We start from the raw sequence: 14,278 nt of genomic DNA, 5'->3' as shown, positions 1-14,278 counted from the left end.
CAAGTAACTTTATGCTTCGAGTAGGTACTTTTGTCACCCGTGCGCGATTTGCGGACGCGACTAGCACTAACCACTGCACAATGAGACTGCTGACTGACTGGCTCACTCAACTCGTGCATGAATCGCACGCGCCTCCCCGCGCTGCGTATCCCGGGCCCACCTGCACCGCGTCTCCCGTCGTCGGACCAACCAACACCCCCCACTTCTTCTAACGCCACTTCTTCAAAATAGACTCGCCCAGGCCGAAAACCGACTTCTGCGCATGGGCCACGAAGTTTCAGTCGCACTGTATGTGCGTGCCCGCAGGTGGTATTTTGTGGAAGAGCCACACTCAAGGGGCCAAAGAGCCCCATGTGGTTCGCGAGCTGTGGTTTGCCAACCACTGCCTTAAAAGCTTCAGGACCTGTGAACGCGGGAATACAGGGCAGTAACTTGCAGGTTGCTCTCGAGCCTGCAGAGGCAGGATTCCATACAAGCAAGAATCTATCTTCAAGCCCTGGCATTGCCCATGTTGCAGATTTCAAAAGGTGCTGAAAGGTCCCCATTCTGTGCTGTTTGCCTGTGTGTACACGGGTATATTTCAGGGACTCAGTAGAATATAGTCAGTAGACTTGTCTCTGCTCAGCTAAAGACACACGGGGCCCCAATTTCTCACAAATACCAAGGACAGTGTCTGTCCCATTGACTATCTTCACCCCAGACAATGGTCCCATCCTGAGAATTCTTCTTCCTTCCCATTAGTTGAATCCCTCCGTGACATTCCTTGTGGCAAAACAGGGATGCTTAGCCTGTTGCTGCCTCGTGCTCTGTGAAGGCAGAAAATTATTCGCTTTGTGTTTTCTCCATTGCAAAAAAGTGAAGCTCTACAGCAGTGATTCCCAAAGTGGGCGCTACTGCCCCCTGGTAGGCGCTGCAGCGATCCAGGGGGGGCGGTGATGGCCACAGGTGCATTTGGGGGCGATGAGTAACTGCTATTAAAATTTAAAAAAAATTAATTTCCAGGGGCTGAGTAATATTTTTTCTGGAAAGGGGGGGGTAGGCCAAATAAGTTTGGGAACCACTGCTCTACAGTCTCTTTCTTGGCCCTTGTTTTTTAATAGGGTTTATTGTTGAGAGCAGTTTTAGGCTCACAGCAAAATTGAGCACAAAGACAGAGGTTGCACGTACCCCCACCTCCACCCCACCACATGCACACACAGCCAACCCTACCACCCACATCTGGCACCATTTGTCAGAATCGACCACATTGTTATCACCCAAAGTCCATAGTTTTCATTAGGGTTAACTCTTGGTATTGTACGTTTTATGGGTTTGACAAATGTAAAATGACATGTATCCATATAGGATAGTTTCGCTGCCTTAAAAACCCCCCGTGCTCCACCTATTCACCCCTCCCTCCCTACTCCCAAATGCCTGGCAACCACTGATCTTTCCACGGTCTCCTTTTTCCAGAACGTTATCTGTTTGGAATGATATAGTATGTAGCCTTTTCAGACTGGCTCTTTTCACTTAGCAATTTGCATTTAAGGTTACTCCATATCTTTTCACGGCTTGTGACAGCTAATTTCTTCTTTTTTTAATCTTCATCTGAGGATATGTTTTTATTGATTTTTTTCCTTAGAGAGGGAAACATCAATGTGAGAGAGAAACATTGATCAGTTAGTTGCCTCCTGTATGTGCCCTGACCAGGGATTGAACCCACAATCCTTTGGTGTACAAGACAATGCTCCAACCAACTGAGCCACCAGGTCAGGGCTACCTCATTTCTTTTTATCACTAAATACTATTCTGGGTGGAAGGGGGGGGACACTGTTAAGATCAACCAAAGGACTTGTATGCATGCATATTAGCATAACCAATGGACACAGACACTGGGGGGGTGGGGGGTTGTCCTGGAGGGTGGGAGTGGCTGGGGGTGGGGGGGATCAATTGCGGGGGCGGGGGGGGGAGGAGACATAATGTAATACTTAAAACAATTTTTAAAAGAATAAAAAATAGTAATATTTCATTATATGGACGTGCCACATTTTATTCATTCACCTATTGAAGAATATTTAGGTTGCTTTCGATTTTTATTAAAATGTTATTTTATGTTAACGGTTACTCATTTATTTCAGCCCTTTGTATTCAGCATGTCTCTATTGAAATCAAGTGGTAGTAAAAATAAATGAAAAATTGCTGAGGAACATCAAAATTTCTTAGAAACGTGGGAATTGGAATATTTTTTGCTGTGAAGTAAAAAATAAAATAATCTGCTTGATATGTAATAATGCTATTAGCATACCAAAGTTACACAACATTAATCATCACTATGAACAACATAAGTCAAAATATGATAATTACGAGGGATTAATGAGACAAGAAAAGTTGAAAGAGCTCAAATTGGGGCTGAATAAACAATAGTTCATGGTGACTAAAGTATCACATGAAAGTGAAGCAGCGGGGCATGCAAGCTACTTCTTGTCGGAGTTGATAGCTAAACCCTCGAAACCTTTTACTGAAGGTGGTTTCATCAAGGAATGTCTCATTAAAGCTGCAGAAATTATTTGTCCTGGAAATGGGAAGTCTTTTCAGAGAATCTCTTTGTCTCAAAATACAGTTGCGGAAAGAGTTACTGATTTGGCCGACAATTTAAGTATTCAGATCAAAGCAAAATCACCTAGTTTCGAAGCTTTCTCCATTGCCTGTGACGAGAGTACGGATATTGGAGGCGTAGCTCAGTTAGCTGTGTTTCTTCGTGCTTGCGACACGGATTTCAACATTTTTAAGGAATTGTTGGAACTCGTACCGATGCATAACACTAGTACAGGACAAGATATATTTAATTGTGTTTTTAAACTTGCAAATATACAATCTTGCAAATACACAATCTACCTCTCTCAAAATTAACTTTTGTAGCTACAGATGGAGCTCCTTCAATGACCGGAAACAATGGTTTCGTGGAATTACTGCAAAAAAAAAAAAAAAAAACAAAGTGAAATTTATAATGGATCCAAGATTTATCATACTCATTGCATAATACATCAAGAAGTATTATGCGGCCGAAACCGGTTTGGCTCAGTGGATAGAGCGTCGGCCTGCGGACTGAAGGGTCCCGGGTTCGATTCCGGTCAAGGGCATGTACCTGGGTTTCGGGCACATCCCCAGTGGGAGATGTGCAGGAGGCAGCTGATCGATGTTTCTCTCTCATCGATGTTTCTAACTCTCTATCTCTCTCCCTTCCTCTCTGTAAAAAATCAATAAAATATATTTTAAAAAAAGAAGTATTATGCGTAAAGAAGGTAATAAACATGGAAAGTGTGTTGACATCTATCAAAAAAAATTATCGATTTCATAAAATCTCTAAGTTTAAATCAGCCACAGTTCTCTGCTTTCTTAAGTGAATTAGACAGCGAATATTGCAGTTTGTCCTACTATACTGAGGTACGTTAGCTATCCTGCTCCAAGGTTCTTAAACAATTCTGGGACTTGAAAGAAGAACTATGTCAGTTCTTAATAACTAAAAATCAAGACACAAGCCTGTTTTTTGACAAGATATGGTTGCAAGATTTATCTTCATGGTTGATAAAACAAAACACATATATGTTTTGTTATAACTTAAAACGGCAAGGAAGAGATCAGATTATTACAAACATGTGTGACCAAGTCAAAGCATTCAAATGTAAGCTAGTTCTTTGGGAAAAGCAGTTGAAAAAATGAAGATTTAATGCACTTTCTGGCATGCAACATGAACAAATCAAGTTTAGGTGAAACTGCATCGTATCAAAAATACGCAGAAGAAAATTTAAGCCTTAGAACTGAATTTGAAACAAGGTTTGCAGATTTTAAATATTTGGAAGAAATTTTCTTCAATTTTTTCAATAAATATAGAATCAGTACCTAATCAAATGCAAATGGAGGTAATTGAGATCCAGTGTGATTCAGATTTAAAGGCAAAATCCAGTGAAGTTGGCGTGCCTGAATTTTACAAATATTTACCTGCCAGGTTTGAAAATACTCAAAAATTCACATAGGAAATTATTTCCATGTTTGGAAGTACTTATCGGTGTGAGCAGTTATTTACAATTATGAAAGGAAATAAGTCTCCTGTCAGATCCAGGATTAGTGACGTTCACCTTGGGTCAGTTTTGAAAGTGATCACTGCGAACAAGATTTCCCCCGAAGTAGGAAAGATAGTAGCAGAGAAGAGATGCCAATTGTCAGGAAGAAAACATTAATTTTATCATTGCTTTTGTGCTTTTTTTTTTTTACACTTTACTTTTCGAAATAAACCTACGTTTCTATGAAAATTGAAGCTTTTGCCTTGTTGCGGTCCACATAACTTAAACCTTGTTTATTTGGCCCATGTTAGCCTTTGCGTTTGACATGCTTGCTCTAGAGCAGTGGTTCTCAACCTTCCTAATGCCGCGACCCTTTAATACAGTTCCTCATGTTGTGGTGACCCCCAACCATAAAATTATTTTCGTTGCTGCTTCATAACTGTAATTTTGCTACTGTTATGAATCGTCATGTAAATATCTGATATGCAGGATGTATTTTCATTGTTACAAATTGAACATAATGAAAGCATAGTGATTAATCACAAAAACAATATGTAATTATATATGTGTTTTCCGATGGTCTTAGGCGACCCCTGTGAAAGGGTCGTTGGAGAACTGCTGCTCTAGAGGATTTTACACTGGCAATTAAATGCTCTGGTCCAAAAGAGGAAGTGTGTCTCACAATTCATTGGCCAGAACTAGTCACATGACTCTACCCAAACACAAGGGAGTCAGAAGGTGAAATCTTAGCATATTCCCAGAAGGCAGAAAGCTAGAAAGATTTGGTGAACAGCATTCATGACTACAATATGAAACTAAATGGCTACTACTGAATCCATCAGACTCTGGCTTAAAATTACACAGATGAGATTTATACACCAATGTTCATAACAGCATTATTCACAATAGCCAAAAGATGGAAACAGCACAAGTGTACATCAACTGCTGAATGAATAAGCAAAATATGGTCTGTACATACAATAGAATATTTTCAGCCTTAAGAAAAATTAAATTCTGATACATCCTACAACGTGGATGAACCGTGATGATGTTATGCCAAGTGAAATAAGCAGACACAAAAGGACAGATGCATGATTCCACACTGGAATTCTCTAATAAGAATTTTAAAGCAGCCATCACAAATATGCTTCAATGAGCAATTACAAACGTGATTGAAACAAATGACAAAAAAATAGAAAGTCTCAGCAAAGAAATAGAAGATATATAGAACCACTAAGTGGGAATTTTAGAACTGAAAAATACAAGAACTGCCAATGCTGGTTTGGCTCAGTGGATAGAGCATCAGCCTGCGGACTGAAGGGTCCCAGGTTCGATTCCGGTCAAGGGCATGTACCTGGGTTGCGGGCACATCCCCAGAAGGGGGCGTGCAGGAGGCAGCTGATCGATGTTTCTCTCTCATCGATGTTTCTAGCTCTCTATCTCTCTCCCTTCCTCTCTGTAAAAAATCAATAAAATATATTTTTTTAAAAAAAGAAAAGAAAAATACAAGAACTGAAATAAAAAAACTCAAAGGCCCTGGCCGAGTTGGTTAGAGCATCGTCTCCATATGCCAAGGTTGCAGGTTCAATCCCCCCAAATTCTAGCAAGAAGTAGGCTGTGAAAACTACACAGCGCAAAAAAAAAAACGGGCTGCCTTTCATAGAAAAGGGTGATTCAGAAGGTAAGATCAAGAACATAGCAGGCAGAGCCATAGAGGATGTACAAATTGTCCGTAAACACATGAGATTACCTCTTGGAGAAATGCATTAGGAAAATGCTAGTCAAAACCACAGGGAGAGAGGACTTCACATTTATTAAGAAATATTGAATCAATAACATGTACGAAAACGTGTGGCAAGGATGTAGAGAAATTGGACTCTTCTCTCATTACTAATGGGAGTATAAAATGGTACAGTTGCTTTGAAAAACATTCTGGCAGTTCGGCCAGAAGTTAAACATAGAGTTACCATGTGAGTCAGTAATTTCACTCCTAGTTATATATACCTTAAAGAACTGAAAACTTTTGTATGAAAACTTGTTCATAGCAACATTATTCATAATAGTCAAAAGGTGGAAACAGCCAAAATGTCCATCGATTTACAAATAGATAAATAAAATATGGCATATCCATGAATGTAATATTATTCAGCCATAAAAAAAGAAATGGAGTGCTGATACTTTATACAACATGAATGAACCATGAAAACTTTGTTAAGCAAAAGAAGCCAGATACAAAAAGCCATATATTTTATAATTTAATTTATATTAAATGTCAGAATAGGTAAATCCAATGAAACAGGAAATAGATTAGTAGGGGCTAAAGGGAATGGAGAGTGGTTAGGATGGTGAAAATGTCCTGGAATTGGATGGTGGTGATGGTTGCACAACATTGTAAATATACCCAAACCACTGAACTGTATACTTTAAAAATAGTAAATTTTATGGTATATTAATTATATCTTTTAAAAAAAGATTTAAAAAGATCCATGGAGACACTCCTGGACCGAAATCAGACTGAGTTTTAATGCAGGAAATGTCAACATTTTCCCAGCTGGATTTGAGAATTGCTATGGACCAGCGACTCTTGTGTGCCTCTCAATTCCCTTTTTATTTCTTTTCTTTTAAAAAAAATATCTTTTTATTGATTTCAGAAAGGAAGGGAGGTGGTAAAGTTGATTGTGGTGGCCCTGACCGGTTTGGCTCAGTGGATGGAGCGTCGGCCTGCGGACTGAAGGGTCCCGGGTTGGATTCCGGTCAAGGGCATGTACCTCAGTTGTGGGCATGTCCCCGGGGGGCGGCGGGGGCAGTGTGCAGGAGGCAGCTGATTGATGTTTCTCTCTCATCATCGATGTTTCTAACTCTCTATCCCTCTCACTTCCTCTTTGAAATCAATAAAGATATATTTTTTTTAAAGTTGATTGTAGTGGTAGTGGTGAAAGTGCAGGTGGAGGTAGAGGTGGAGGGGATGGAGGAGGTGGAGGTGGTGGTAGAAATGGAGGTGGTGATGGTGATGGTGGAGGAGGTGGTGGAGGTAGGGTTGAGGTTGGTGCTGGTGTTATCTGGGCAGACTGCTCATGAGTTCTAGTCATTTGAGCTGGACAGAGGGTTGGACTGCTGTCCAGGGCACATGATACAACCCCCTATAGTGCTCTCACGGTTTAACCCGCCTCTTTCCAAATGCCATTTTGCTCTTGAATTCTTCACTGTGAATAAATTAAGCCAACAAATTCGTAAGTGATATCTCTTTCCTGATCATTCCCCCTATCTCCTAACGAACAAAGTTTGAGATGGGGGTAAAAAAGAGTAAAGAGGCTTAATTCTTGAGAGGTATTTGCCCGTCCGTGTACAGGGTGCTGTGGGAGGGGTTGGGCAGGTGTGGGGACCAAAGAGTGCCAAAAGGCTCCTAGGTAGAAAGAATTCGGAAACAAACTTGTTCTTTCTCCCTTCCTCTCCTTCTTCAACAACTGCCAGAGATGATAAATAAAAGACAATTTATTCCACGTTACCCAAACTGCAGGCAAAGCGGGAACAAAGTAGAGGCGTGCAAAGCGGGTCCAAAATCCTTGCTTTCGAATGATTTGCAGTGAGGAGGGCCGAACTCCTTAAGGGTTGTGGGGAAGAATGAGGAGGGTGAGCCAGATCAAAGGACAGAACTGGGTGCCAGGGGTTCAGAAAAGCTCACAGAGATTCCTTGCCTCGTTCAGATCCCGGGCTTCTTCCCAGTGGACACAGATGTCTGAGACCCTGTACTCAGCGAACCTGACCTACTGCTGCTGCTGCTGAAGGACAGGGTGGAAGACGCGCTGCTCAGAATCAGACTCCAGAACCTTTTATTGTTGAAGTAGCAGAGGAACGCTGGGAAAAGACAAGGGGATGGGGGAGAGGAAAGGCAGAGAGTGGAAGGAAAGTGGCAAGCAGGGTGAGCCCCAAAGGAAGTCCCTGAGAACCCATCCCTGTGACGGTCAGCCGCCTCGCCACACTTTCTCTGCCCTGACCCGCACCCGCGTCCCCTCCTTCCCAGGGCCCTCCAGGACACTCACCACAGATGAGATATAAGATAAACACCACCCAGCCAATAAAATAGCTCCACCCGATGTGGATTGAAAAATTCTTCTCCACCTCGTAGAGCCAGACATCAATCGGAAACAACAGGAGGCCGGAGAAAAGTAAGGCAACTAGGAGACAGGAAGCAGAAGGGTCATTGCCACCCGCGGATCCCATAGGGACTCTTCCTCATCTGCGGTGCCATAGCCACAAACCACGACTCCCATGAGCGCACACAGAGTCCATGGCCCCAGAGGTTCCTGGGAGTCAACCCCTCGCTTCCACCTCTCTAGTGACCAGGAAATGGTGGAAATCCATTTCCAGCCAACAACTGCCAGTTCTACCTGTTCTGTGTTTCCACCACCCACCAAGCCCCTCCCCAACGGCCAGAGAAAGGACGAGGGAGCAGTGCCGGGGAAGACGGGGTTAGGAGACACTGAGGATCTTTCCCAGAACGAAGGGGCACCTTCACAGACGCTTATGATGCACCCAACCAAGCCGAAGAAGGGCACTCGCTGCAGCCCAGGGATGTAGGGCAGGTACAGCCAGATGGTGAAGAAGAAGCCCAGCATCAGCGACAGGCTGAAGGTGATCTTGGCCACCCCAAAGAACGGGTGCTCGGTCCACAGCTCCAAATTGTCTGGAGAAAAGGAGGAAACAGGATAAACTTAGGGATCCGCAAGAAGACAAGCTATCATCCAAAGAGCCAATCTGAGAAAATGCTCAGGCCCGTTAATAACCAAAGAAATACACACTTGCGATAACAAGGAAATATCGCTTCTGAGACAGGCAACGGTTTTGATGGAGATTGTTTGGCGATCCTAACCACATAAAACCAAATCCCTCAATAGAAAAAATAGGCAAAAAACGTGAGCTGCCATTCTCAAAGAAGAAAGTCCAAAAAACATAGGAAGCTCATCACAAAGAAATGCAAATTAATTGTGATTGTTGCTGTTAAGCCTCACCCAGGGCTTATTTTTTCCCACTGATTTTTGTTTGTTTGTTTGTTTGTTTAAGAGGGAGTGGAAGGAAGGGAGGGAGAGAGAGAAACAGACTCATCGATTGATTGCCTCCTGCCCTCGCCCCAGCCTGGGGCAGGGAACAAACCTGCAACCCAGGTACATGCCCTTGACCAGGAATCGAACCTGTAACCATTCTGTGGGCAGGCCGTCGCTCTAACCACTGAGCACACCACCCAGGGCAAAATGTGATTTTAAAAATCTATTAAGTTAGAAAAGATCAAGACAAAAGTGATGATATCTAGTGTAGGAAAGGATTTAGAAGAAAGAAGTACTATCACATACTACTAGTAGGCAGCATTTCTAGTAAGTGATATGGCATAAAATAAAAAGAAAAGAAAAGAACAACAAAAAAACACCCTAAATTGGTAAGCCCTTTGACCCAGAAATGTTTCTTTTCAGAATTTACATTAAGGAAATCATCCAAGATCACACTATAAAGTATATATAGAGCTCTTCTTTGCAGAGATATTTAAATGTACAAGAGATTTGTTAAATAAATTAAAGTGTACCCACACATTGGATTATTATATGTTCATTAAAAATGATGATATGGCCCTAGCCGGTTTGGCTCAGTGGAAAGAGTGTCAGCCTGCAGACTGAAGGGTTCCGGTTCGATTCCGATCAAGGGCATATATCTCAGTTGCAGGCTCTATCTCACAGCCCTGGTTGGAGTGTGTGTGCAAAGGTAAGCAATCAATATGTCTCTCTCACATTGATGTTTCTCTGTCTCTCTCTCTCTCCCTTCCATTCTCTCTAAAAATCAATGGGAAAAATCCTCAGGTGATGATTAACAAACAAACAAAATGATGATAAGACAGCTGATTGTCTCTGAATAGAGTGTTTCTAGGAAGAAAGGAGAAACAGGAGGCTCACTTCACTATATAATCTTCTGCATGTTTTGAATTTTCACTCTGTTTATATACTACCTAATCAGATAAATTGTAAACATAGGTGATGCTATAGAATAATTATTTAATGATATAAGTAAATGCTCACAACTGAAAAGTGGAGTTTGCAATACAGGGCATGTAAAATGATTACAATTTTTAAAAATAATAGACATTTATTAAAATAACATAATACATGTGAAACCTATATAATTTTATTAACCAATAAATGCAATAAAAAGTAAAATAAAAATATATCTGTATTTCTGTATTTATTTTATGTATATATACACACAAAAGGCTGGAATTAAATCCATTGTAATGTCATTGTGATTATATCTGTGTGGGGAATTTTAGGTGATTTTTATTTTATTTTTTAAACTTCCTGTATTTCCCCCCAATAACTATGCAATGTTTTTTTTAATTAAAAGTTACACATTTAAATTTAAATATATATATTTAAAGAATAGTTTATTGATTTTTAGAGAGAGAGGAAGGGAGAAAGACATAGAAACATTTATGTGAGCACAACATTAATCAACTGCCTCCTGCACCATCCCAGGGTGATCTAGCCTAAGACCCAGGCATATGCCCTTGACCAGGAATCAAAACAGCAATGTCCTGGTACACAGGACAACACCCAGTCAATCGAGCCACACCAGCCAGGGCTAAATATATATGTTTAAATATATATATATATATATATATATATATATATATATATATATATAATTAAAGTTAATAGGCATTGCTAGCAAAGATACAAGGAAACAAGACTTCTCATACATTATTAGTGGAAGTATAAATAGCTATCATACTTTTTGAAAGCAACATGGAAAACATTATTAAAACCCTTAAAATATTTATGCTATTTGACCCAGTAAACCCACTTTGGGAAATCTATACCAAAGAATTAATATTAAACACAGAAAAAGCTTTATTTTGTTGCTTCCATTTTCCTCAAATATAAAGTGAGAAATGCATTTGCCAAGAATAAGAAAATAGCCGAAACTGGTTTGGCTCAGTGGATAGAGCGTCGGCCTGCGGATGCAAAGGTCCCAGGTTCGATTCTGGTCAAGGGCATGTACCTGGGTTGCGGACACATCCCCAGTAGGAGATGTGCAGGAGGCAGCTGATCGATGTTTCTAACCCTCTATCTCTCTCCCTTCCTCTCTGTAAAAAATCAATAAAATATATTTTTAAAAAAAGAATAAGAAAATAAAATAGTTGAGTAAGAGGTGATAAATTTATTAAGTTGAACACTATAGTTACTTATAATAAGAAAATGTTTATTATATTGCATAAAGATAAAATTTAAAATAATATAAATTAAATAAAAAAATAAAAGATATAAAATTATTTAGAAGAATAAATACATCTAGGTAGGAGTCATGTAAAATGTGTTCAATTTTTTTTTTTTAAAGCCTAGAAAAAATTGAGTCTCAACACACTGCTACTAGTGGCTGCCTTTGAGCAGCACTATAGAGCAAGTTGGGTGCTTACATTAGTTTGGGAGCCAGACACACCTGAGTTATAATTGTAAACATGCCATTATTAGGTTGATCCATATGAATTTGCTCTTTTTTGTAGGTGAAAAGCAGTCAAATATTGTCCATTTCATGTGGTTAAACCTAATAGCTTTATGACCCTGAGCAAGGTTCTTAATTTGAGTCTCAATTTTTTTCATCTATAAAATAAGAATAATTGCCCCATCAGGGTTGAGGATTCAATTAACTAAATAAAATAAGTGTATAATAAATAATAGCTTTTGTTTCCCCAAATGTATCGTAATGAGGGTGTATTACTTTCATAATGGAAGAAAATAATAGCAATGTGACTTTAAAATATATATATTGACTTCAGAGAGGGAAAGGAGAGGGAGAGAGAGACAGAAACAGCAATGGTGAGAGAGAATGATTGACTGGCTGCCTCTAGCACACCCCACCCTGGGGATCAAGCCAGAAACCCGGACATGTGCCCTAACTGGGAATCAAATCATGGGTTGACGCTCAACCATGGAGCCACCACACCAGCTGGCTACGTAACTTTTTTTGAAAATATTAATGACAATGAAGAAAAGGAAATGGGGAGGTCAAAGGATCTGGTTTTCCAGGAGATCTGAGAGAGGAGGCCCAAATCTGCAGGGGAGAGGACAGCACGCTGTGAGATTAACCAGAACGGGGAATGAGGCACCTGCAAGAAGCCAGGACAGGACGGAGAGGGCAGGGAAACCAGGTGTGGAAACCCGGAACTGGCCCAGAAAAGCAAAGCCTGAGCCAAAGGCAAGAACAGCTGCTGGGACCAGAGCGGGAGGGAGAGCGTTCTGGGGACTCCTCCCCAAACTCTGGGTACGCAAGCCTAGAGAAAGGAAATCTCACCCTGATGGGCTCTTCTCCCAGGATCGTGGTGAAGGATGTGACTGATGGGTGATTCACAGGCCCTGCGAGTCCAGGCCCCTCACAACATCTCTCTAAGTACAGACTAGACTGCAAGCCTTAATTAAAAGCATGAACACTTTCCACTGAAGGGCCAGGCAAGTCAGTTTGGCCAGGCTGGGGGAGGAAAAATGATCCTTGGCAATCTCGGGGCCAGTGGAGTCATCTTGTGGGCCAACACAGTGAGGATGATAGAAGGAAGGGACAAGAATACCCGGGTGGCCCTAACCGGCTTGCCTCAGTGGATAGAGCGTCGGCCTGCGGGCTCAAGGGTCCCAGGTTCGATTCCCGTCAAGGGCATGTACCAGTAGGAGGTGTGCAGGAGGCAGCTGATCCATGTTTCTCTCTCATCGATGTTTCTAACTCTCTATCCCTCTCCCTTCCTCTCTGTAAAAAATCACTAAAATATATTTTAAAAATAAAAAGGAAAAAATAAAAAGAATACCGGGGTGTAAATGGAGAGGCCAAGGCAGACTGGAGGCCTGGAATGGGATTGGGGGGGTGGGGGGTCTCACCTTCCACATCCCTTGAGGAGAAGCAGGTCTGGAAGATGCAGATCTGCAGGAGCCCCCGGGACATGACGTGGGTAGATTTGTAGATGTGCTCTGTGACATCCGCAGGCCAGCGCTTGAAGAAGCGGATGGTGGAGGGGTACAGCCACGCTTTGGAGAAGGCCATGATCAGCATCAGGGAAAAGGCGATGAGGCTGAGCACCGAGGCGAGCACCTGTGCCTTCCAGCGGGAGGTGTGTGCAACTTTCCATTTCAGGGGCAACAGCGAGTCCCGGTGGCGGTACAGCACCCTGTTTCTGCTGGGGGAGACGGCGAAGTCCTGCACCCCCTCTTCTTGTCCCGGGTTCACCTCTACCGCATCTTCCTTTTTAAGCACCCCCTTCCTTTCCATGTTTCTGAAGTTTATCACTTTCTCCTCACCCCTAATGTCCCCTATCCCAACCTTGAGCCTCCCCTTCTCTCCTCCACCCCATGTCACCCCTTCCCTTCCTAGGCTCAGTTGTCCCTCACGTTCTAAATAATTTCATCAAGCGGAGCAGGTGCCACCATAGGGCCTGGCATCTGGGAAAGAGCAACCCATCTGGCAGGACAGGGCCCCTAACTGCCATGGAATATTCCTGGGCGTCAGTTAAATGGGGGAGGGGCCCACGGCTTCACCCCCAGCTCCTTCTCCAAACACTGCTCCTCAGGTCTCAGCTCAGAGCTGTGGCTCTGAGGCCTCCCTTCACCTACGAGCAATGGTCTCTGAGGGTCTCCTTTCCCTTCCCATTTCGCCTGCCCTGACACCAACCTCAGATGCTCACTGATGGAGCAGGAGGAGGGAGAAGACGTTTGTCCCCAGGAAAACATTTGGAAATGTCTTCCAGAGGTGTAATCAACCTCACGACTTACCCCTACCCCTCTCCCCACCGCTCCTCACTTCCAGTCAACAGTTGCCATTCCCTTCCCTCTTCTATCTTTCTTTTTACCTTTTTTTTTTTTGCAGCCTCAGAAGGGGGAGGGGAGGATAAGGACAAGGTATGTGGGTGTCATAAATCTGAGAAGATTTTTCTAATCTCTCTTTTAAGTTATAGGAAAAGAAATCTGAGTCACCCGTGGCAGCCCGGTTGGTTATAGGGGCTCCGGACCTCACTTAGCTCCTGGGATTCTCATGAGGAGAAAGCCGTTCACATTTGGGTGTGAATTTGAATCCCGCCAGAGTTGGTTTGCTTTGTGGAGACAGTGACACGTGGTGAAGCACACAGGCTGTAGGGTGTGAACGCTGGGCTTTCCTCTTAACAGCCTCGTGAACCTACATGAGTCAGAGCTTCTTTATGCCTCCGTTTACTCGTCTGTAAC

At 42.4% G+C, this 14,278-nt stretch overlaps 1 protein-coding gene across 1 annotated transcript; it reads right to left on the bottom strand.

Annotated features, from left to right (window-relative positions):
- Positions 1–7,353: 7,353 nt before the first annotated feature.
- Positions 7,354–13,331, bottom strand: ODF4 (outer dense fiber of sperm tails 4). Its single transcript, XM_006102617.2, has 4 exons — positions 12,944–13,331; positions 8,081–8,215; positions 7,805–7,895; positions 7,354–7,393 (listed from the first exon to the last, which is right to left on the bottom strand). The coding sequence occupies exons 1-4, from the start codon at positions 13,329–13,331 to the stop codon at positions 7,354–7,356; spliced, it is 654 nt and encodes a 217-aa protein (XP_006102679.2).
- Positions 13,332–14,278: the final 947 nt, after the last annotated feature.

The sequence above is a fragment of the Myotis lucifugus genome, unplaced genomic scaffold (assembly GCF_000147115.1).
Source record: "Myotis lucifugus unplaced genomic scaffold, Myoluc2.0 scaffold_420, whole genome shotgun sequence".
NCBI classification, from domain to species: Eukaryota; Metazoa; Chordata; class Mammalia; order Chiroptera; family Vespertilionidae; genus Myotis; species Myotis lucifugus.
Note: the sequence above shows the minus strand (reverse complement) of the source record. Positions and strands in the feature narration are given on the sequence as shown.